This window comes from Ranitomeya variabilis, chromosome 5, assembly GCF_051348905.1.
Source record: "Ranitomeya variabilis isolate aRanVar5 chromosome 5, aRanVar5.hap1, whole genome shotgun sequence".
NCBI lineage: Eukaryota > Metazoa > Chordata > Amphibia > Anura > Dendrobatidae > Ranitomeya > Ranitomeya variabilis.
In genome coordinates, this window is record NC_135236.1 from 208,540,130 (window position 1) to 208,564,789 (window position 24,660).

General features: G+C 44.2%; 1 protein-coding gene across 1 annotated transcript in view; it reads right to left on the reverse strand.

Moving 5' to 3' along the window:
* The window catches only part of MYO5C (myosin VC), a 425,456-nt gene that overhangs the window by 72,558 nt on the left and 328,238 nt on the right, over window positions 1-24,660 (reverse strand). The window contains exons 30-32 of the mRNA XM_077263765.1: window positions 18,093-18,186; window positions 13,753-13,816; window positions 12,133-12,229 (exon numbers count right to left, since the gene is read on the reverse strand). Coding sequence (XP_077119880.1) covers window positions 12,133-12,229; window positions 13,753-13,816; window positions 18,093-18,186 — 255 coding nt within the window. The remainder of the gene's footprint in view (window positions 1-12,132; window positions 12,230-13,752; window positions 13,817-18,092; window positions 18,187-24,660) is intronic.

Consider the following 24,660-nt stretch of genomic DNA (forward strand, 5'->3'; position numbering starts at 1 on the left):
CCGATGCTGCAAACCCTGTGGCTCACGATGTAAAGAGTGTGCTTGATAAATATGAGCGTACATGAGTTGTAACACCGTATTATTTTTGTAAGAAACGTAATGATGTATATTCAAGCGATACTGTTTATTTTTTGTAAGAAATTTGTTGCTGTATAACCAATGTGTTATTTATTTTGTGCGCTGCAGTGTTGAAAATGTATTTGAGCTGTGTTTATTTACAATAAATATCTTTTACTTTTTTACAATACCCTGTCGTTTGCTTTTTTTTTTTTTTTTTTTTTTTTTTTTTTTTTTTTTTTTTTTTTATAAACGTATAAAACAAATAAAACAATTACGGGGATAACAGGCATGTTGTAACATGCCCAGGGGCATGTTGTAACATGCCCCGGGGATAATATTCATGTTGTAGCATGCTCGCATACATATATATAAATATAAACTCTAATATAAAACAGTTACAGGGATAACAGACATGTTGTAACATGCCCGCATACATATATATAAATATAAACTCTAATATAAAACAATTACGGGGATAACAGTCATGTTGTAACACGCCCGCATACATAATGCGCGCGTTATCCCCTATAAATATATAAAACAATTACGGAGATAATATTCACTCTATTAACAAATTAAATTATATAAAAAGGGAGGGGGAGCTGTGTGGCAGCTGCTGTTAGAAGACAAGGAGGACAGCTGTCAGGGGGGAGGGGTTACACACTTTGATACAGCTTGATAGGGGCGTGTCCACCTGTCAAATTGAGTTTGACGAGTTATATGAATGCTCCACTACTGATACCCAAGCCGGATGGCTCCATAAGATTTTGTAATGACTTTAGGAAACTGAATGCGGCTTCTAAATTTGATGCGTATCCTATGCCCCGGGTCGATGAGTTGATCGACCGGCTTGGTAAAGCCCGATACATTACGACCCTGGATCTAACAAAGGGGTACTGGCAGATCCCTCTGGCCGAGGCGGCCAGAGAGAAGACGGCATTTGCTACACCAGAAGGTCTGTTCCAGTATATCTACATGCCATTTGGACTTCACGGAGCACCAGCAACGTTCCAGAGACTGATGGATCGAGTCTTGAGGCCCCACAGGCAGTACGCTTCTGCCTACCTCGATGACATCGTAATTTACAGCATGGACTGGGGGACTCACCTCCAGAAAGTACAGGCGGTGATTGATGACCTGCGAGAAGCAGGCTTAACTGCGAACCCCAAGAAATGTCACATCGGGCTTGAAGAAGCCCGATATTTGGGCTACGTGATAGGCAGAGGAGTGATTAAGCCCCAGATCGATAAAATACAGGCTATTCAGAGCTGGCCGCAGCCAGTGAACAAGAAACAAGTTCAAGCGTTCCTGGGGATTGCCGGCTATTATCGCCGGTTCATACCCAACTTTGCAGCCATTGCCACCCCCTTGACGGATCTTACCAAAGGGAAGGATTCCGTCATGGTAAAGTGGACTTCAGCGGCCGAAGAGGCCTTCTACAGCCTGAAACGGGCTTTGTGCTCTCAGCCCGTACTAGTGACTCCCAATTTCAGCAGCGAGTTTGTGGTGCAAACGGATGCCTCTGATACTGGTATCGGAGCTGTACTTTCCCAGGTGAAGGACGGAGTGGAACACCCGGTCCTCTACCTCAGCCGGAAATTAAATGTACATGAGCAGAGGTATGCCGTGGTTGAAAAAGAGTGCCTAGCCATTAAATGGGCTCTCGACTCCCTCAAGTATTACCTGGCAGGTAGGAAGTTTAAGCTGGTCACGGACCATGCCCCTCTCAAGTGGATGCACCTCCACAAGGACCGTAATAGTAGGGTAACTCGCTGGTTCCTTGCCCTGCAGGCTTACTCTTTCACAGTAGAGCATCGCCCAGGGGCGCAGATGGGAAACGCCGATGCCCTATCCCGAGTGCACTGTTTTGGGGGTGTCCTTGCTCGACCGGAGTGGTCTGAGCAGAGGGGGGGGATATGTAAGAGTCATGTCGGTCTGGTAGTTGGGGGCAGGTATGTCTCGCCTAGATACCTGTCCTATGTGAGTTAGGCTGCTCTGTGTCTTCAGCATACTCATGGGTTAATAAGTGCAGGTTTAAAAGATGACCAGCTGGAGGAAACAGGCGTCAGCCTGGGGCACACAGAATGCCTGTCTGTGTGAGACAAACGTGAGTGAGAGCTATGCTCATGATCTATGTAATGTTAGCTGGGTGGGAGAAGCTCCCCCAGTTGTTAGTTAGGAACGTATCTGTATAGTTAGCGCCGGACAGGCAAGGATTTCTTTTTATGATTTGTTTTCTGTATTTGCTTTCACTTAATAAATCTGACCTGAGGTCAGTCTACTTGGAAACCTGCTGTCGCCTAAGAGTTTAATGCACAAACCACGTGACCTTTGACCCCAGCAAAGGCGATCCCGGAGTGTTTTGTTACATTATATATAAGATAACAATATCATGAGAATGCATTTTATAATAAGTATATACATATTTAACACATGCGTACGTTGTGTGAAGACATTTCATATTAATAGGATTAGTTGAAAACCTGTTTACGCAAATTAGCATAGCTGAGGTTATATTCAAACAAAAAACAAGAAAAACAAAACCCACATGTTGGAAAGAGAAAAAAGTGATGTGATATTTTTACATCGAATGGTAATGATACACAAGACATTCATCATATACACAAAAAACAGTAAGATGTTAACTGAATACTCCAAAGATCCAGCAGAGCGATCTAATAAAAATATAGAAGATCACTTTTATAATTAAGGCCTTCTGGAAAACGTGCGTTCAAAGCCAATATCCATTATGCGTCCCGACAACGTAGTGCATGTTCCCAGTCATCCCCTCTAATTGATCTAGTTACTGTCTCAATTCCTTTAACCCCTCTCTGACCTCGGACCCCTAAAGTGCACAAAAACATCAGTGTCCCCCCTGGGCGTCCAATTGTGTCGGGACGGGGGAATTTCCTGGAGAATATTAATAAATGGATTGATTCCATTTTACAGCCATTGGTGGTGGGTCTTCCTTCCTTCCTCAAAGACACGACACAGTTGCTTCGTATAGTTGATGGGCTCTGTCTTGATCCTGACACTCTTTTAGCTACAGCTGATGTCGAGTCTTTATACACTAGTATTCGGCATCAGGACGGCTTGAGGGCCGTTAAATTCTTTTTGGACACATCCGACTACTCCTCCAGGTTCAGAGCTCTTGTTTTAGAGTTGTTAGAGTTTACTTTGACTCACAACTTTTTTACTTTTAAGGGGTCCCTCTACCTCCAGCTCCAGGGCACAGCTATGGGGGCGGCCTTTGCCCCCTCATATGCTAATCTTTTCCTGGGGCTGTGGGAGAGGGACCTCTTCCTGGCAGATGAGCGGCCGTCGTCGGTGGACTGCGTCTTGTTATGGGCGCGGTACATCGACGATGTCTTTCTCATCTGGCAGGGTTCCTCTTCGTCTCTGAATCTGTTTTTTGAAGGAGTTAATAATAATGATTTGAATATCCGCCTTACCGTTAATCAACATCGGGAGAAAATTGAATTTCTTGATGTGTCTCTATGTAGAGAGCCCGACGGTAAAATCGGCACGAATATATTTCGTAAGCCCACATCCACTAATATGCTGCTCCATGCCTCCTCCTCGCACCCTGGCCATATGGTCCGTGCTATACCGGTAGGCCAGTTTTTGAGATTACGGCGTATCTGTTCCACGCAAGCATTGTTTGAGGTGGAGGCAGAAAAATTGAGTCAACGGTTTTTGGAAAGAGGTTATAGCCGTAGGTCTATCAAGAGGGCCTATCATAGGGCCAAGTGGTCTAATAGGGACTCCCTATTGTATCATACTCGCTCGGATAGAAATGAAAGTAATGTGATGAGGTTTGTCACTAATTTCAGTACCCAATCCGAGTCGGTGCGTGCTGCCCTTACAAAAGCTTGGCCCATCTTGATGACCGATAACACCATTTCAAAAATTATTCCTAAGAAGCCTGCTATAACCTTTCGTCGTGCAAAAAACCTACGGGACCGGTTGGTACGGAGTCATTATGAAAGCATGTCCCCTCGTACATTTTTGGATAATGTCCCTATCAGGAGGGGTTGTAGGCCTTGTGGACGCTGTGTCGCCTGTGTAAACATTGATAGTAGTGATTCATTTTTTGACTCATCTGGACATAATAGATTTCAAATTGCGAGATCTATAAATTGTGAGTCGAGGAATGTTATCTACTACGCCACATGTCCGTGCTCCCTGATTTATGTCGGCCTGACCACACGCCAACTTAAGGTACGGGTCAGGGAGCACGTGCGTGGCATTGAGGCGGCCAGTGAACAGGAGGATACATCCCTCCTGAAAACAATACCAAAACACTTTAAGATCTATCATAAGTGCAATAGCAAAGGTTTACGCGTTAAGGGGATTGATTCCATCGACTTGGGTATCCGGGGGGGCAATATCTCTCAGCGCCTCTCGCAGTTGGAATCCCGATGGATCTGGACACTTGACACTGTCCAGCCACGGGGTCTTAACGAGCACTTCAATTTCTCGTCTTTTCTGTGATTCCCTCCTGCTGCACTCCTGTGCGGGACACTTTTTTAGTTCAGTTTTGTTTTTATTATTTTTTTTAATATTCTGTTATTTATGTGTTATTTTTTCCTACATTTCAGCTTTAGTTGTGCCAACCTTTTTCCTTCTTATTGATGTCGTGTGATGTTGACGTGGACCTATGGACAAGTTGATTTTTTGGACAAATTACATCCTGTGGAAGTTGATGACCATCTTTACAGAATTTGCATGGATTTCAATATTCTTTATTTGGAGTGGAGTACATTTGGAAATGCACAGCATGTTTTTTATGTGATAACAAGATGTCTTTCAATGAATATTCTATATCGGTATCTGGATGCGGTGATATTTCCTTGTGCTCTTGTCTCTGGTTATATATTGATACATCCTGTATGGCTTGTTTTATGTTATTTAACTTGATATTTAGTTGCCATAAATTTCCCATGCTTATATCTGCACTTTGTGTCATACTCACCATGTTATCTGCTGATATCTCTGTCACTGTAGTACGTGCCTGGGTTTTTCCCTATTTTAAAATGGAGTCCGGTCTCTGCATTCCTTATGCGCATGCGCGTTTTTCTCTTCTCTAGGGACGGCTATGCTGCGTTTGCGCCGCTACACACTCACCGTCGGGAGTCACAGGGCCCTGTGCCGACTGGGCGTGTGGTGATGTGCGGCGCTTCATACAGCAATACCGCCCTGTTAGACGTCCGGTTTGTTAGTGAGACACGCTGATAGGTTTCCCTGGCAACCGCTACTTCCGGTTGCGGCGCGGCACTTCCGGTCTTGGGCTGTTATAAGTCGGCACACTTTAGCTTCTCTGATATCCCCCTGAGGAAGGTTTTACACCGAAACGTGCGTCGGGGAGGGCGCACGGACCCTGGATCCACTCCACCAACCTGTTTCCATCTAGGTAATGTGCATACTCTTATTTCAATATTGGTACTTTGGTCCCCTTTCTTTGATTATACATATGCCTGTATGCATAGTCCAGCTTGGAGCATATTAGTATGGACCTTTCCCTTGTCTACCATGTATACTTATGGGTGTGTGTTGGGATCCCGGCTCCGTGCGTCCTGTGTATGTTTCTCTAGTGGTGTCTGTGCACACCCTGTGGCACACTGCCTCACCTGTTTCTCAAATTTGATGTTTCTATTATAACATTTGTGCATAATAAAAATTATATTTTTATACTTCATCATCATTTGGATATTTTGGGTCGTTTCCTTTGGGTCCTTGGACTCATAGTTTTTTTTCGTTGTACATGTTATAGCGACTTATCCTGATTTAATGGTCCTTTTTTATATTATATTGGCATAGGGGTCTATTGGTTTATATATCTATTAGAAATATTACTTAGTTTTTCTATGCCTTGATCTGTTATGTATTTAATTACCTCGGACGGGATAGTACGTCCGAGGTCAGAACCCCCGCTTTGATGCGGGCTCCGGCGGTGAGCTTGCATCAAAGCTGGGACATGTCAGCTGTTTTGAACAGCTGACATGTGCCCGCAATAGCGGCAGGTGAAATCGCAATTCACCCGCCGCTATTAACTAGTTAAATGCCGCTGTCAAACACAGACAGCGGCATTTAACCGGCGCTTCCAGCCGGGCGGCCGGAAATGAGCGCATCGCTGACCCCCGTCACATGATCGGGGGTCAGCGTTGCTTCTGTATAGTAACCATAGAGGTCCTTGAGACCTCTATGGTTACTGATCCCCGGTAGCTGTGAGTGCCACCCTGTGGTCGGCGCTCATAGCACACCTGCATTTCTGCTGCATAGCAGCGATCTGATGATCGCTGCTATGTAGCAGAGCCGATCGCGTTGTGCCAGCTTCTAGCCTCCTATGGAGGCTATTGAAGCATGGCAAAAGTAAAAAAAAAAGTACAAAAAATGTGAAAAAAATAAAAAAAATATAAAAGTTTAAATCACCCCCCTTCGCCCCATTCAAAATAAATCAATAAAAAAAAAAATCAAACCTACACATATTTGGTATCGGCGAGTTCAGAATCGCCCAATCTATCAATAAAAAAAAGCATTAACCTGATTGCTAAACAGGGTAGCGAGAAAAAAATTAGAAACGCCAGAATTACGTTTTTTTTGGTCGCCGCGACATTGCATTAGAATGCAATAACGGGCAATCAAAAGAACGTATCTGCACCGAAATGGTATCATTAAAAACGCCAGCTCGAAAACTGAAGCTTGCAGACTTAGAAGACCGATCCAGGCGCAGTAACCTACGTTTCAGAGGAATCCCCGAGAGCGTGTCAGTGGATACACTAAAGGAGTTTCTAATGGACTTTTTTACAATTCTGGTGCCGTCAGCAGAACAGAGAGACCTGCTGATTGACAGGGCACATCGGATCCCCAAACCAAAGTCTGCTCCCAGCTCCGCACCGCGAGACGTAATAGCCAGGCTGCACTTCTACCACTTCAAGAAGGCAGTGACCAAGGCAGCGTCAGCAAAGCAAGAACTTCCAGAAAGATTCCGGAACATCGTAGTGTTCACCGACTTGTCTGCGACAACCCTGAACAGGAGGCGGGAATTCTCATCCGCAACCAAGATTCTGCGGGACAACAGTATTGTCTACAAATGGGGATATCCAGTAAAGCTCATCGTGACGAAAAACGGAACTTCACACGTCCTTGCGTCTCCCAGAGAGGCCATGACCCTGCTCCAGGAATGGTCCCTGACGTCAGTGGATGAAGATACCAGCTCCACACTAAAGAAAAGACCCCCGACACTGAACAAAGAATGGATCTGATTCTCATGCAAGTACTCTGTAACTATTATGTATCCCCTATGTGCCTATGCTGGGACACCACACTGTTATTTTTTTTGCCTGGCTGGCAGGTTGAAGGGACTTGAGAATAACACTTTCGTTTTTTCTATTCTCTCCCCCCTTTAAGGCCGGCGTCACACTGGCGAGTTTTACGGACGTAAGAGCGCAGAAACTACATCCGTAAAACTCGCATAACATACGGCACAATTATTCTCAATGGGGCTGCTCCTATCAGCCGTATATTATGGTTCAGTATTATACGGCTTTCTACGGCCGTACAAAATCGTAGCATGCTGCGTTTGTCAGCGTATTGCGCAAAAAAAATCGCCAATGAAAGTCTATGGGGGCGAGAAAAATACGGATTACACACGGACCAGCAGTGTGACTTGCGAGAAATACGCAGCGGTGTTAGTGAAAAGTCGGTAATTTAATTGCCGGCTTTTCATTTCTCCTGCACAAACCCGACGTGGGCTCCCACGCAATTTTCTCCGCCACAGTGGTAAAGCCAGTGACTGAGGGCAGATATTAATAGCCAGGAGAGGGTCCACGGTTATTGGCCCCCCCCTGGCTACAAACATCTGCCCCCAGCCACCCCAGAAAAGGCACATCTGGAAGATGCGCCTATTCTGGCACTTGGCCACTCTCTTCCCACTCCCTGTAGCGGTGGGATATGGGGTAATGAAGGGTTAATGCCACCTTGCTATTGTAAGGTGACATTAAGTCAGATTAATAATGGAGAGGCGTCAATTATGACACCTATCCATTAATAATCCAATTGTATGAAAGGGTTAAAAAACACACACACACATGATTTAAAAGTATTTTAATGAAATAAACACAGCGGTTGTTTTAATAATTTATTGCTCTCTTAATCCATTTCCAGGCCCTCGCTTGGCAAAATAATAAACGCACAAGATACATACCCTCAGCTGAACCGTCACGTCCCACGAAGTAATCCATCTGAAGGGGTTAATTATTTTACAGGCAGGAGCCCTGCTAATGCAGCGGTGTGCTCGTGCTTGTAATCCCCGGCGAATGAATGAAATGTAGGTAATTGACCTACATTTCGTTCAGTCGCGGTGATGCGCCCCCTGGTGGATGTCCTTGCAGCGCCCCAGAGTCCTGGTCGTTGCAGTATCATGGCTCAGCCACTAAGGGGGGCCATGGTGCGTTCGATGGCACTGAAGGAGTTCTCTGAGCAGGTATCACAGTCACCAATACATTTCACAGCTGGGCCTCCGGGGGGAGCTAAGGGTGCTATTCATTAGGCCACTCCCCACCATAGTGGGTAAACTGGGGGTCAGGCAGGAAGTTAGAGAGAACGCTGACGGGATTGAACGGAGCAACACCCCGTGGCAGGGGGTGTTGTGAAGGGAGAGACTGTAGGGTCTCTGCCAGGGGTGGGATCCTGGCAGAGGCTTGGCATTGAAAGAACGTAACGGGTCCGCGCAGGCTCCTGGAAGCGGCGGGACTCAAGAAAGGACTAAGAAGCGAGATAGATTGTGCTGAGTGAGAAACGAAATCAAGCGAAAGGAGATACCAGTGAGGGTTGTGCTGAAAGAGGCAGCACCTTACTGAGGCGCACTACCGGTGGCCGGAACGCCGAGGAGGTAAAGAGTTTCAAGCCATACCTCAGACCTACGGCAGGGCAGTTAGCTTTAGGCGGACTGTCTCACGCATCACCCAGGAAGGCAAAAGGGGGGTACCAACAGGAGAGGGGCGCAGATAGAGTCCCGGAAGATCTCCGAGCCTCCCCGTCATACGGGTGCGTTCCTACCATAGTATCTGGAGGGACGAGGAAGATCATTGCGAATTAAGTTGTTGTGAGGGAACACGAGAAACAGACACAACAGTTGTGGGGTACTTTCCGTAAGCACAGCAGGGAAGGACTGCAACACATAGCGCTAGAAGGAAGGCACCGATTTCCACCTGCAAGGAGAGCTCTGGAAGTGCCATTGGACCGGCCGGACTTGCGCAGCCTGGTGAGCCGTATTCTGGACTGAGGACCCAGAGAGCTTCAGTAAAGAGGTAAAGAGACTGCAACCTGGTGTCCTCGTTATTTACCGCGACCTGCACCCCACAACTGCACCGCTACACCGTTACTACACCACTTATTGCACCGGACGTCCCCCACTGACAGACAGGGCCACGGACCGGGTCTAGCCACCGTGACAACCCCAGGACTGAGACCTAGAGGCCCGGCTCCGGGTACCCCTCGGCCCTGCGGCGGTGTGGGGGCGCTCCATCCTCATATGACCTGCAGCGTGGGAAAAAGTTCCCAGGCTGCAGTTCATGAGAACATCCAGCAGGGGCGCATCACCGCGACTCAATGTAAGTACAGATCCAGCTTTCCTTTCAGCACCCGGGGATTACAGGCACGAGCGAGTGGTTTATCGCAGCTCGTGCCTGTAATATTAGTTAACCCCTTCAGATGGATTACCTCGTTGGACGTGATAGGACATCAGAAGGTATGTATCTTGTGCGTTTAATAGTTTTGCCAAGCGAGGGCCTGGAAATGGATTGAGAGAGCAATAAATTATTAAAACAACCGCTGTGTTTATTTCTTCCAGATGTGCCTTTTCTGGGGTGGCTGGGGGCAGATGTTTTTAGCCACGGGGGGGCCAATAACCATGGACCCTCTCCTGGCTATTAATATCTGCCCTCAGTCACTGGCTTTACCATTCTGGCGGAGAAAATTGCGCGGGAGCCCACGCCAATTTTTTCCGACATTTAACCCTTTATTTTAGCAGCTACAGCGCTGAAATTTTGCATACACACACTACTAACATTAGTAGTGTGGAATATGCAAAAAAAAAATGGGGATATGAGATGGTTTACTGTATGTAAACCATGTCTCATATCCTGTCGGGTTTGTGCAGGAGAAATGAAAAGCCAGCAATTGAATTACCGGCTGTTCACAGATATTGCACTGAATGAAATCTAAATACAGAATATATATATATGTGTCTGAATGACATATATATATATATATATATATATATATATAGTGTATATATGTTTTCCCGAACATTTGAGCACATAAATCCATTAGATGTCGGTTTTGCAAGCCTGCGCGAAAATCTCGCAGTACGGATGCCATACGGATTACATACGGAGGATGCCATGCGCAAAATACGCTGACACACCCTGACTACGGATCAATATTTTGGGAACATTTCTCCGTATTACGGCCGTAGTACGGACGTATAATACGTGGCGTATTGTCTTACGCCAAGTGTGACGCCGGCCTAATACTGGATAGGAACGACTACCCAGTTGGTTCATATAGAACCGGACTCTGAGTTGTACAAGCTCTACTTGTTGTAGTTGTTGTTAATAACCTTAACCCCTTGGCTTCCCTTATTATTATCCTGTATCTGGTGACTGATTGAATTTTTTTTTCTTTTTTGTAACTGATGGTATTTCAAATATCTAGCATTAATGCGAAAGGCCTAAATAGCCCTTTCAAGAGATCGTTACTATGGAAAGAAGCCCAAGGCACTCAAAGCGGACATACTATGTGTCCAAGAAACTCATTTAAATCGTGAAGATACACATAGATTACAACATAAAAATTACCCCCATATCTATGTGTCATATGCGGAGAAAAAGAAGACAGGGGTAGCGATTGCAATAAAAGATACTATAGCGTTCCAGCTTGTTGATAGCGTTCTGGATGATGAAGGCAGATATGTAATATTGATATGTAATATCAATAATAAGGTGTATACAATTGCATCTATATACGCACCCAATTCAGGTCAAATCACTTTTATTAAAGACCTCAGAACTAAATTATCCAAAATAAAACAAGGATCCCTGCTAATCTGTGGAGATTTTATCATCGTCCCGATCCCTAATATAGACAAATCTTGGTGCTCAAAGAAAAAGTCTCAATCCCATGCGTTGTCCCAGTGTCTTATATCAGAAGAATTGTATGACACTTGGAGGGTCCTTCATGCGATCTGCTGTTCGCTGCTATGTAGCAGAAAATCAGGTGTGCTGTGAGCGCCGACCACAGGGTGGCGCGCACAGCTGCCGGGGATCAGTAACCATAGAGGTCTCAAGGACCTCTATGGTTACTATTCTGAAGCATCGCCGACATCCGATCATGTGACGGGGGTCGGCGATGCCATCATTTCCGGCCGCCCGGCCGGATGTGGTAGTTAAATGCCGCTGTCTGCGTTTGACAGCGGCATTTAACTAGTTAATAGGCGCGGGCAGATCGCGATTCTGCCCGCGCCTATTACGGGCACATGTCAGCTGTTCAAAACAGCTGACATGTCCCGGCTTTGATGCGGGCTCACCGCCGGAGCCCGCATCAAAGCGGGGCTTCTGACCTCGGACGTACTATCCCGTCCGAGGTCAGAAAGGGGTTAATATAACCCCGGAGAAATTCTGACTCTGGGGGACGCTATACACTTATTTCTCAGTGCCGTTAAAAAGTGGTGCTGAGGCACAAGTACCCTTAACTACCGACATTAAAAGGCGTATCGGCGGTCATTAAGGGCTTAAAAAAAAAGAAAGAAAACAATTGTGTAAATGCACTTTTTTGAAAATTTCACCGCACTTGGATTTCTTCCCGCTTTCTAGTACAGTGTATGATAAAATGAATGACGTCATTCATAGTACAACTTGTCCCGCAAAAAAATAAGCCCTCATATGGCTATTTCAAGGGAAAAATACAAAAGTTATAGCCCTTGGAATAAGGGAGGGAAAAACGATGGCACAAAAAAGGAAAATCGCCTAGACGGGAAGGGTTTAAATTCCTGAATTCAGGCAAACATACCTCAATATAAAGTTCACTTTGCTCCATTAAACGAATGCTGACCTCGTTATCCTTCAACTCTTCCTTTTCCAGTTGTTCTGTATGTTTCTTTCTAAGTCTGAAAGAATATAAGTTATTGGCTTGTTTACATTAAAATATATGCAAATAGTCGGTTCAGAAAAGAGGACAGGAACCACCTATTAGAGGTAGAAATCCTAAAAGGCAATTTTAACCATTTAATTAGACCCTTTCACCAGCATATTGTATATTGAGCATATTAAACTGGCCACAGCGTGAAATAGTAAAACATATTTTTACTTTTATTTTTTAATCTGTCCTCTCTGTTGCTGAGATATTAGTTTGTAAAGTTTAGGTTATAATTTATGTTATTCTTCAAGTGGGTGTTACCAGAGATTTGTCTCTGGCCGTTTGTACTTCTTCCTTTGCATGAGGTTGACACATAAGTAGGTAGCAACACACAGAGGAGAAAAAAATTCCACCCTCCTCTCCTCACTGATATCTGCAGTTACTGTGTAGACATGCAGCAGAGCTGTGTTATGCATCATTATAAACTCTTCCAGATTCCATGCCATGGCAGTCAGTGTGGTGAGAAGCTGAGAGCTGACAGCATTGCTGCTACTATAGGCGAATTTCATTTTTTGACTCTCGTCAGTGCAAAGCATGAGAACTGATTGGTGGAATGTGAGACCTTTGACAGAGGGTCTAAGTGGTAAAGTTTCCAATTGTGGAGAGAGTCATGTTGTGGCAGTGAGACTTATAGTTTATGCAATAATTTCCTGGAAATTTAAATATGTCAATAGCCTATTCAGGGAAGATGATAAGAGGAGGACTAGCAATCATACATGTCAAAATTGACCCTTAAAAGGGCCTTATCACATGACTTAGGATAGGAAGTCAAAACCAGGAACTCCAGTTACAGACACACCTTTTTTTTGAGGTTTTGCCTCTCATTACAGCAAAGCAGGAGAGCTGGTTAGCGGGGTGAGAGGCCTTTGCACTATTGTCTGCAAATGGAGCTTTTGGTTGGGCTTCCTATCCTACATCTGGCAAGACCCTTTAGTGTGTTGATAATGACTTTTAGAATTGCTACCTGCAATAAGTGGAACCAGAGCTCCTGTATTGTTAATACATTGTAAAGAAATCGTTATTTAAGAGAAGATTGAAACTGCAACATTTTAAAAGCATTGAGATTTATCATACACCTCAACCAGGTAATTATATCTATAAAGTCTTAGCCAAGCAGAAGTACAAGTAAATAAATCACTGGAACTTAGTTTATTAGACGCACATCAGGATTCAACATTTCCCTAATCACTGCTGCTTGAAATTTCTACACTTCTGTTTTAAAGCAGTAACTATGCCATAAGTATGAAAGATAAGCTTCTTAATATATTTGAGTGCACCTGTTGCTAGATATGGATAATGCAATGTAGCCGTTATGGCAATGCTGCAGTCCAGAAAGTCCAAAACAATGATGCCAGAGTCATAGGCATTTCATTATAGAAAAAGAGACCTCCAATGACCTCTTATTGTCACGAAAAGAACCAATGGGCTCTTCGTTTTTGATGAATGAACCCATGGAAGAAAAAGGCTTACACAGGAAAAGTTGCAATTACTTACTTCTGAGACATGTCTTCTTCTGCCTGGTGGAAATATTTATGGTTGGATATTTTTTCTCTGTTGTCTGCTTGGTGACAGATCCAATGCATATGCAGTAAATAAAAAAGGATAAGTAGAAATTATGTACACACATTTTTTAACCCCTTCATGACCTTGCCGTTTTTTGCAATTCTGACCAGTGTCCCTTTATGAGGTAATAACTCAGGAACGCTTCAACGGATCCTAGCGATTCTGAGATTGTTTTTTCGTGACATATTGGGCTTCATGTTAGTGGTAAATTTAGGTCGATAATTTCTGAGTTTATTTGTGAAAAAAAATGGAAATTTGGCAAAAATTTTGAAAATTTCGCATTTTTCACATTTTGAATTTTTATTCTGTTAAACCAGAGAGTTATGTGACACAAAATAGTTAATAAATAACATTTCCCACATGTCTACTTTACATCAGCACAATTTTGGAAACAAATTTTTTTTTTGCTAGGAAGTTATAAGGGTTAAAATTTGACCAGTGATTTCTCATTTTTACAACAAAATTTACAAAACCATTTTTTTTAGGGACCACCTCACATTTGAAGTCAGTTTGAGTGTTCTATATGGCTGAAAATACCCGAAAGTGACACCATTCTAAAAACTGCACCCCTCAAGGTGCTCAAAACCACATTCAAGAAGTTTATTAACCCTTCAGGTGTTTCACAGCAGCAGAAGCAACATGGAAGTAAAAAATGAACATTTAACTTTTTAGTCACAAAAATGATCTTTTAGCGAAATTTTTTTTTATTTTCCCAAGAGTAAAAGAAGAAACTGGACCACGAACGCTGTTGTCCAATTTGTTCTGAGTACGCTAATACCTCATATGTGGGGGTAAACCACTGTTTGGGCGCACGGCAGGGCTCGGAAGGGAAGGAGCGCCATTTGACTTTTTCAATGAAAAGTTATCTCCATCGCTAGCAGACACCATGTCACGTTTGGAGAGCCCCTGTGTGCCTAAACATTGGAGCTCCCCCACAAGTGACCCCATTTTGGAAACTAGACCCCCCAAGGAACTTATCTAGAAGCATAGTGAGCACTTTAAACTCTCAGGTGCTTCACAAATTGATCCGTAAAAATGAAAAAGTACTTTTTTTTCACACAAAATTTCTTTTAGCCTCAATTTTTTCATTTTCACATGGGCAACAGGATAAAATGGATCCTAAAATTTGTTGGGCAATTTCTCCTGAGTACGCCGATACCTCATATGTGGGGGTAAACCACTGTTTGGGTGCACGGCAAGGCTCGGAAGGGGAGGCGTGCCATTTGACTTTTTGAATGGAAAATTAGCTCCAATCATTAGCGGACACCATGTCGCGTTTGGAGAGCCCCTATGTGCCTAAACATTGGAGCTCCCCTACAAGTGACCCCATTTTGGAAACTAGACCCCCCAAGGAACTTATCTAGATGCATAGTGAGCACTTTTAACCCCCAGGTGCTTTACAGAAGTTTATAACGCAGAGCCGTGAAAATAAAAAATAATTTTTCTTTCCTCAAAAATGATTTTTAGCCCAGAATTTTTTATTTTCCCAAGGGTAATAGGAGAAATTGGACCCCAAATGTTGTTGTCCAGTTTGTTCTGAGTACGATGATACCCCATATGTGGGGGTAAACCACTGTTTGGGCGCACCGCAGGGCTCGGAAGGGAAGTAGTGACGTTTTGAAATGCAGACTTTGATGGAATGGTCTGCGGGCATCATGTTACGTTTGCAGAGCCCCTAATATGCCTAAACAGTAGAAACCCGCCACAAGTGACCCCATTTTGGAAACTAGACCCCCCAAGGAACTTATCTAGATGTGTGGTGAGCATGTTCAACCCCCAAGTGCTTCACAGACGTTTACAATGCAGAGCCGTGAAAATAAAAAATCATTTTTCTTTCCTCAGAAAAGATGTTTTAGCAAGCAATTTTTTATTTTCACAAGGGTAACAGGAGAAATTGGACCCCAATATTTGTTGCCCAGTTTGTTGTGAGTACGCTGATACCCCATATGTGGGGGTAAACCACTGTTTGGGCACACGACAGGGCTCGGAAGGGAAGTAGTGACATTTGAAATGCAGACTTTGATGGAATGGTCTGCAGGCGTCACATTGCATTTGCAGAGCCCCTGATGTGCCTAAACAGTAGAAACACCCCACAAGTGACCCCATTTTGGAAACTAGACCCCCCAAGGAACTTATCTAGATGTGTGGTGAGCACGTTCAACCCCCAAGTGCTTCACAGAAGTTTATAACGCAGAGCCGTGAAAATAAAAAATAATTGTTCTTTCCTCAAAAATTATGTTTTAGCAAGTAATTTTTTATTTTTGCAAGGGTATCAGGAGAAATTGGACCCCAACAGTTGTTGCCCAGTTTGTCCTGAGTACGCTGGTACCCCAAATGTGGGGGTAAACCACTGTTTGGGCGCACGTCGGGGCTTGGAAGGGAGGGAGCACCATTTGACTTTTTGAACGCAAGATTGGCTGGAATCAATGGTGGCGCCATGTTGCGTTTGGAGACCCCTGATGTGCCTAAACAGTGGAAACCCCTCAATTCTAACTTCAACACTAACCCCAACGCACCCCTAATCCTAATCCCAACTGTAGCCATAACCCTAATCACAACCCTAACCCCAACACACCCCTAACCACAACCCTAACCCCAACACACCCGTAACCCTAATTCCAATCCCAACCCTAACCCTAATCCCAACCCTAACCCTAATCCCAACCCTAACCACAACTGTAACCCCAACACACCCCTAACCCTATCCGTAACCCTAACCACAAGCCTAATCTTAACCCTATTTCTAACCCTAGCCCTAATTCCAACCCTAACTCTAATTCCAACCCTAACCCTAAGGCTATGTGCCCACGTTGCGGATTCGTGTGAGATTTTTCCGCACGATTTTCGAAAAATCTGCAGGTAAAAGGCACTGCGTTTTACCTGTGGATTTACAGCAGATTTCCAGTGTTTTTTTTGTGCGGATTTCACCTGCGGATTCCTATTGAGGAACAGGTGTAAAACGCTGCGGAATGTGCACAAAGAATTGACATGCTGCGGAAAATACAACGCAGCGTTTCTGCACGGAATTTTCCGCACCATGGGCACAGCGGATTTGGTTTTCCATAGGTGTACATGGTACTGTAAACCTGATGTAAAACTGCTACGAATTCGCAGCGGCCAATCCGCTGCGGATCCGCGGCCAATCCGCTGTGGATCCGCGGCCAATCCGCTGCGGATCCGCGGCCAAATCCGCTGCGGATCCGCGGCCAAATCCGCACTGTGTGCACATGCCATAACCCTAACCCTACCCCTAACCCTAACCCTACCCCTAGTTCTAACCCTAGTTCTAACCCTAACCCTAGTGGAAAAAGAAAAAAATATATTTTCTTTATTTTATTATTGTCCCTACCTATGGGGGTGATAAAGGGGGGGGGGTTTATTTATTATTTTTTTTTATTTTGATCGCTGTGATAGAACCTACCACAGCGATCAAAATGTACTTGTAACGAATCTGACAGCCGGCAGATTTGGCGGGCGCACTGAGCATGCGCCCGCCATCTTGGAAGATGGCGGCGCCCAGGGAGAAGACGGACCGACTTCGGGAGGCTCGGTAAGTATGAGGGGGTGGTGGGGGGGTGGATCGGAGCACAGGGGGGGGGATCGGAGGACGGGGGGAGCGGACAGGAGCACGGGGGAGCGGACAGGAGCACGGGGGAGCGAACAGGGGGACGGAGAGGGGTACCGGACAGAACGGAGGACTGGGGAGGAGATCGGGGGCGGTGGGGGGGGCCAGAACATGGCCATGGCAGATGCTATTGCAGCATCGGCCATGGCTGGATTGCAATATTTCACCATTTTCATAGGTGAAATATTGCAAATTGCTCTGATTGGCTGTTGCACTTTCAACAGCCAATCAGAGCGATCGTAGCCACGTGGGGGCAAAGCCACCCCCCCTAGGCTGAAGTACAACTCCCCCTCTCCCTGCAGATCGGGTAAAATAGGAGTTAACCCTTTCACCCGATCTGCAGGGATGCGATCATTCCATGACGCCACATAGGCGTCATGGGTCGGGAAGGGGTTAAATAAAATAAAATAGTAATGGAGTTAAAGAGGAGTCAAGGGGTTGCCTCATCATCTATAAATGGAAAAATTGCCAAGTGTCACAAATGCTCAACCCAGAGTAAATAAATAGGAGGGTCTCTATAGCATCTAATGTGAATGTTTACTAGGGAATAGAATTTTCTCCAAATGTCTTAGTTTTTGTAAGCAAATTTTATAAATCATTTACTCTAGAAAATATGCTACATTAGAAAAACTAGTATTACATGTACCTGGCATTTTCATATTTTGTTCATAAAGACAACCTTGAAGATCCATGTTTTCTTTCTCAAGATCAGAAATCTTAGTATTGAGAGATTCTATTATCTTGAAGGTAAAATAAATAATCAAAGATCAATAAACAAAATGTCAGAATTTTGTGTGCAAACTGTAAGAGTATTCTGTATAAAATAATAGTTATAATGGTTATTTCTGACTTGCTCTTACCATATACTAAAGAACCTTTTGCAATTCAATATTAAAATTAAGCAACACTGATAGTCCATGAGCCGGGCCAGATATCGGTACCACCCGGAGTGACTAATTTTCTTTGGTATTTTTAGGTAGATGCATGTCTGTAGTTTATTTTTTGATATGATAGCCCTTACATATACGTAGCTTATTAACCCCTTCAGCCCTAGGCCTATTTGTACCCAAGTGCCTAAGCCAATCTGACCTGTGCCACTTCATGGGCTAATAACTTTGGAACGCTTTCACCTATCCAAGCCATTCTGAGATTGTTTTCTCGTGACATATTGTACTTCACGTCAGTGCTAAATGGGAGTCAATATATTTTACCTTTCTATATAAAAAAATGCTAAATATTCGGAAATTTTGGAAAAATCGGCAATTTTTTAACTTTGAAATTCTCTGCTTTTTACAAAAATACTGATACCCCCCATAATAGTTATTAATTTACACTCCCCACATGTTTACTTCATATTGGCATCATTTTGAAAATGAAACCTTATTGTTTTACGACGTAATAGGGCTTATAGTTTTATGCGCAATTTTTCACATTTACAGCAAAACCCACTTTTCAAAGGACCAAGTCACTTCTGAAGTCACTTTAAGGGGCTTACATAACAGAAACCACCCATAAATTACCCCATTTTGCAAACTACACCCCTCAAGCTGTTCAAAACTCATTTTTAAAAACTGTTAACCCTTTAGGTGTTCCACAGGAATTTTAGCAGAATGAAGGCGAAATTTCAAAATTTCATTTTTTTTCCAGATATTACATTGTAATCCAATTTTACCTGCAACCTAGCAAGGGTTAACGGCAAACCCAAACTTGGTTACCCTAATTCTGCAGTTTATAGAAACACCCCACATGTACTCGTAAACTAAAGTATGGGCACACAGCACAGCTCAACACGGAAGGAGCGCTATGTGGTTTTTGGGTGGCGGATTCACTGGAAGAAATCTAGGGGGCCATGTCACATTTGAAGGCTGCCTGAGGTACCCCCACAGTGGAAACCCCAAAAAGTGACCCTATTTTGGAAACTACACCCCCAAGGAATCTTTTAGGGGGTATAGTGACCACTTTGACCCAACCAGTGTTTCACAGTAGTTGGAAACACTTGGTTGAGAAAATGGAAAAAGTGCATTTTTTACATGAAGGTGTCATTTTAGGCTCATTTTTTTATTTTTAAGAGGTGTACCAGCAAAAAATGCACCCCACTATTTGTTCACCAATCTCTCCCGAACACAACAACACCCGATATGTTGTCGTACACTGCAGAGATCTGTGTGTTGAATCCGGTGTAATCGCTGAAGGATCAGTGTCTGGAGTGATGGACGGCCGGAGGTACAACAGAGCAGTGAGACTACACAAGCTGGTCTATGAAGCACTTATGAGGCTTGCATGGAAAAACTTCCTTCCATGGCTAGAAGAAAACCATGCAAGGGACCTTCACCATCTGGATGAAACACTGAAGAACATCACAAACTTTCGCATCAGTGTGTCGCAGGGATCCTTCGAAAAGCTCTTGGATAATGAATCTTGCACACTTACCCTGAAGCTCTTTCAAGTTTATCTTGAGACCCTCAGAAATGAACAACTCTCAGCATTCTGGATGTCATACTTGGACATGGTCGAGACCATGCTGGCCCTGGTTCGAGCTTCAAGAGAAGGCAACTGGATGCTTCACCTAGGAGCAATCCGACAGATGATACCATGGTGTTTTGCCTATGACAAGGTCAACTATGCCCGATACCTAACCTATTACTATGCCACAATGTCTCGGCTGCCCATAGAACACCCAGAGGTCCATGAATACTTCATGCAAGGTGGCTTTTCGGTCCAGATCGGTAGCAAGAATCCTTTTGGACGAATTCCTGTGGACCAGACCATTGAAGAGACAATCAACAAAGACACCCAGACACCAGGGGGCACAAAAGGCTTCAGCCTCAAAGTTGGAGCTGTTTCCAGGTTCTACCTGACATCAGAGTACCGCAGTATGTACTTGAGGCAGCTGAGGGCCCTGGTAGGCCAACAATATACTGACTTCAGCCATTCAGACCTACAGGTGTCTAGGATTAGAAGAGATGAAGCCGATGTCCAATCTTTCGTTCAACTGCTGGAGACAGGTTGGGTGAACCCCTTCAACAAAGAGCATAATGGTGAACTTATCAGTTTGTCAACAGCGACTGTAGCACCACCAGATGTAGCCAAAGACCTTCAAGGGGCATACAGTATAGGAGAGGATGCATATCAAACATTCAAGGATGAGCGTTTGGGTACCGATAAGCCAACTACATTGTTTCATGACAAGATGACGAAGAACAAACTTAAAACGTTCTCTAACATCCAAATGAAGACACGCAGACAAGGTCTTGGCAAGGAGGTAATTTTGAAGGCTGACAGAAACCTATTTGGCCAGATGATACTTGTAGCTGAGAACAGAAAGCTACAAATGAGTGATGTCTTGACTCATCCCCTGGGTCCATTGCCATGGGCACTTGCCAATGGTGATGGGTCTATCCGCAAGACCAACAAGGCTGCCCTCGCAAGGGAGTTGGAGAGGAATGCTCGTCCTGCAGAAGTGATCCCCGAGCCCTCTGCAACCATCATTGATGGGATGAGCCTGGTTCAGAAACTGAAGGGAAACAATGCAACATTTGGCCAGCTAGCAGGCACAGCAATGAGTCGCGCTATCCATGAGGGTGCTAAGAGCAAGCGCATTGATATTGTCTTTGACGTCTACAAGGAGACATCCATCAAAGATACAGAAAGAGTCAACAGATATGAAGGCACAGGGATCCATTTCAAGAACATTCAACATGGGCACAACATCCAGCAGTGGAAAAAGCTTCTAAGTAGTTCCTCCAACAAGGCAAGTCTCATAAAGTTTCTGGTAGAAGAATGGAAGGCGAAACACCACAGGGAGAAGCTTGAGGAGAAGGAGCTGTATGTCACATGTGAGCAGCTCTGCTTTAAGATCACCAAAGAACAGTGGGAAGAGGCTGCTGACCTTAAGTCAAATCAAGAAGAAGCAGACACACGCCTCCTTCTCCATGCTCTTCATGCAGCAGAATCTGGTTACAAGTCGGTCATCATCACTTCGGAGGATACTGATGTCATGGTCCTGTGTCTGGGCATGTGCCACAAAATCCCATCCCACCTGTTCCAGAAATGCGGTACACAGAACCGGACAAGATTCCTGGATATCACCACTCTGAGCCGAACATTGGGAGGCAGCGTATGTGATTCATTGATTGGTATGCATGCATTTACAGGCTGTGACACCGTCAGTGCATTCGCTGGCCGTGGGAAGATGACGACACTCAAGCAGTTGAAGATGAACAAGACATACCAGGATGCCTTTCAGGAAGTTGGTCGTTCATGGGAAGTGTCTACCGAACGTTTTGAGAAGTTACAGGAAATCACCTGCCACATGTACCTGCCAACTACCCAAACAACTGAGGTAAACAGGCTCCGTTATCAGCTGTTCTGTGCCAGACGTGGAGTGGTAGAGTCAAGTCAACTCCCTCCTTGCCAGGACTGCCTTTTCATGCATGCACTGCGTGCAAACTACCAGGCTGCGATCTGGAGGAGAAGTCTGCAGAGCCAGCCATGGGTTGCAAACCCAACAGACTGCGGTTGGATGATAGATAACGACGGAAAGCTTGTTGTCAAGTGGATGCAAGGGGCACCAGCACCAGAAGCTATTATACAGCTACTGTCCTGCAAGTGTGTGCGGTCATGTGAACTTCCTCAGTGTACTTGCCTCAGCAATGGCCTGAAGTGCACAGACATGTGCAGATTACAGACATGCCAGAACAAGGGTACTGAAGACGAGCCAGTAGAACAACAGTCAGATTCAGAGTCCGATGTTGAAGATATTATGGAGTAACATATATATATATATATATATATATATATATATATATATATATATATATATATATATGCACATGACATGTTCAGTGTGTATTTACATAACTTGGATTAAATTTTGTTACAAATACTACATCTAGTCACTCCGGGTGGTACCGATATCGTCATATTTGGTTCTTGGCTCATGCTAAAATTCCTGTGGAACACCTAAAGGGTTAACAGTTTTTAAAAATGAGTTTTGAACAGCTTGAGGGGTGTAGTTTGCAAAATGGGGTAATTTATGGGTGGTTTCTGTTATGTAAGCCCCTTAAAGTGACTTCAGAAGTGACTTGGTCCTTTGAAAAGTGGGTTTTGCTGTAAATGTGAAAAATTGCGCATAAAACTATAAGCCCTATTACGTCGTAAAACAATAAGGTTTCATTTTCAAAATGATGCCAATATGAAGTAAACATGTGGGGAGTGTAAATTAATAACTATTATGGGGGGTATCAGTATTTTTGTAAAAAGCAGAGAATTTCAAAGTTAAAAAATTGCCGATTTTTCCAAAATTTCCGAATATTTAGCATTTTTTTATATAGAAAGGTAAAATATATTGACTCCCATTTAGCACTGACGTGAAGTACAATATGTCACGAGAAAACAATCTCAGAATGGCTTGGATAGGTGAAAGCGTTCCAAAGTTATTAGCCCATGAAGTGGCACAGGTCAGATTGGCTTAGGCACTTGGGTACAAATAGGCCTAGGGCTGAAGGGGTTAATAAGCTACGTATATGTAAGGGCTATCATATCAAAAAATAAACTACAGACATGCATCTACCTAAAAATACCAAAGAGAATTAGTCACTCCGCTTGGTACCGATATCGTCAAATTTGGTTCTTGGCTCATGGACTATGACCCCATGTGTCCTTAACGGCACCCTCAACCATACCTAGAGTGTAACCCAAAACAACAACAGAATGTAGTGTACACAGACACAGGGTGACACACAGGGCTAAGGTAGTGTTCACACATTCATGCGTGAATCACAGAAGGAAAGACTTCTGGTATCGGTGGAAACCACCAGACCCTAAATGTAAGAAAATGGGTAAAGTGCTGGGAAGGGGAACACGCAATCAAACCACAGGAGAAACCATAGACAACACATCAGCAAGATAACACTTCAGTGGGAAACTGGGACTCCAAACATCCATCTACCTTGGAATATAGCCAGCAAAGACTGCATGTGCTAGGAGAGTATAAAAAGCCCCTCCAAAGATGTGATAGGACAAACCAAAGGAGGAAGAGAAAAACCTCTACACAGAAGAAAAACAGCAAATCAAAAGAAAGACATTATCAGCAGTTGGGCAGAGACAACATAGGCTGTGGTCCAACAGAGAAGGAAACCAACCCATAGCCAGAGGTCACCGGATCGAACCCTCGAGTAGAGCCATGACACAAACATAATGACCTTTGTGGGACCGTTCAGCATCAGGCATACAGTGGGTACGGAAAGTATTCAGACCCCTTTAAATTTTAAATTGTGTGTTTCATTGCAGCCATTTGGTAAATTCAAAAAAGTTCATTTTTTCTCATTAATGTACAGTTTGCACCCCATCTTGACTGAAAAAAAACGAATGTAGAAATGTAGACCCTTTGTCAGAAACGCATATTTAAGTCACATGGTGTCCATTTCCTTGTGATCCTCCTTGAGATGGTTCTACTCCTTCATTGGAGTGCAGCTGTGTTTAATTAAACTGATAGGACTTGATTTGGAAAGGCACACCTGTCTATATAAGACCTCACAGCTCACAGTGCATGTCAGACCAAGTGAGAATCATGAGGTCAACGGAACTGGCCAAGAAGCTCAGAGACAGAATTGTGGTAAGACACAGATCTGGCCAAGGTTACAGAAGAATTTCTGCAGTACTCAAGGTTCCTAAGAGCACAGTGACCTCCATAATCCTTAAAAGGAAGACGTTTGGGAAGAAGTCTTCCTAGACCTGGCTGTCCAGCCAAACTGAGCAATCGTGGGAGAAGAGCATTGGTGAGATGTTATGACCCCAATGGCGAGGGTCTCAGAGGAACGTGGAAGTCTGCAGAATACAAAAATCCAGCTCATAGGGCAGTGGTAACTGGGTTGACCATATATCTACTCCTAACGCCAACACCAGAAGTAGCCGGGGATCATTCCCACGTTGATTCTAGATGACACGCGCCAGCCGGAGAATCTAGCTACCCCTAGTAGAGGAAAACAAAGACCCTTCTTGCCCCCAGAGAAGGGGACCCCAAAGCTGGATAGAAGCCCCCCACAAATAACGACGGCGAGGCAAGAGGAAATGACAAACACAGAAATGAACCAGGTCCAGCACAGAGAGGCCCGCTTACCAATAGCAGAATAAAGAAAGGTAACTTATATGGTCAACAAAAACCCTATCAAAATCCATACTGGAAATTCAAGAACCCCCGAACCGTCTAACGG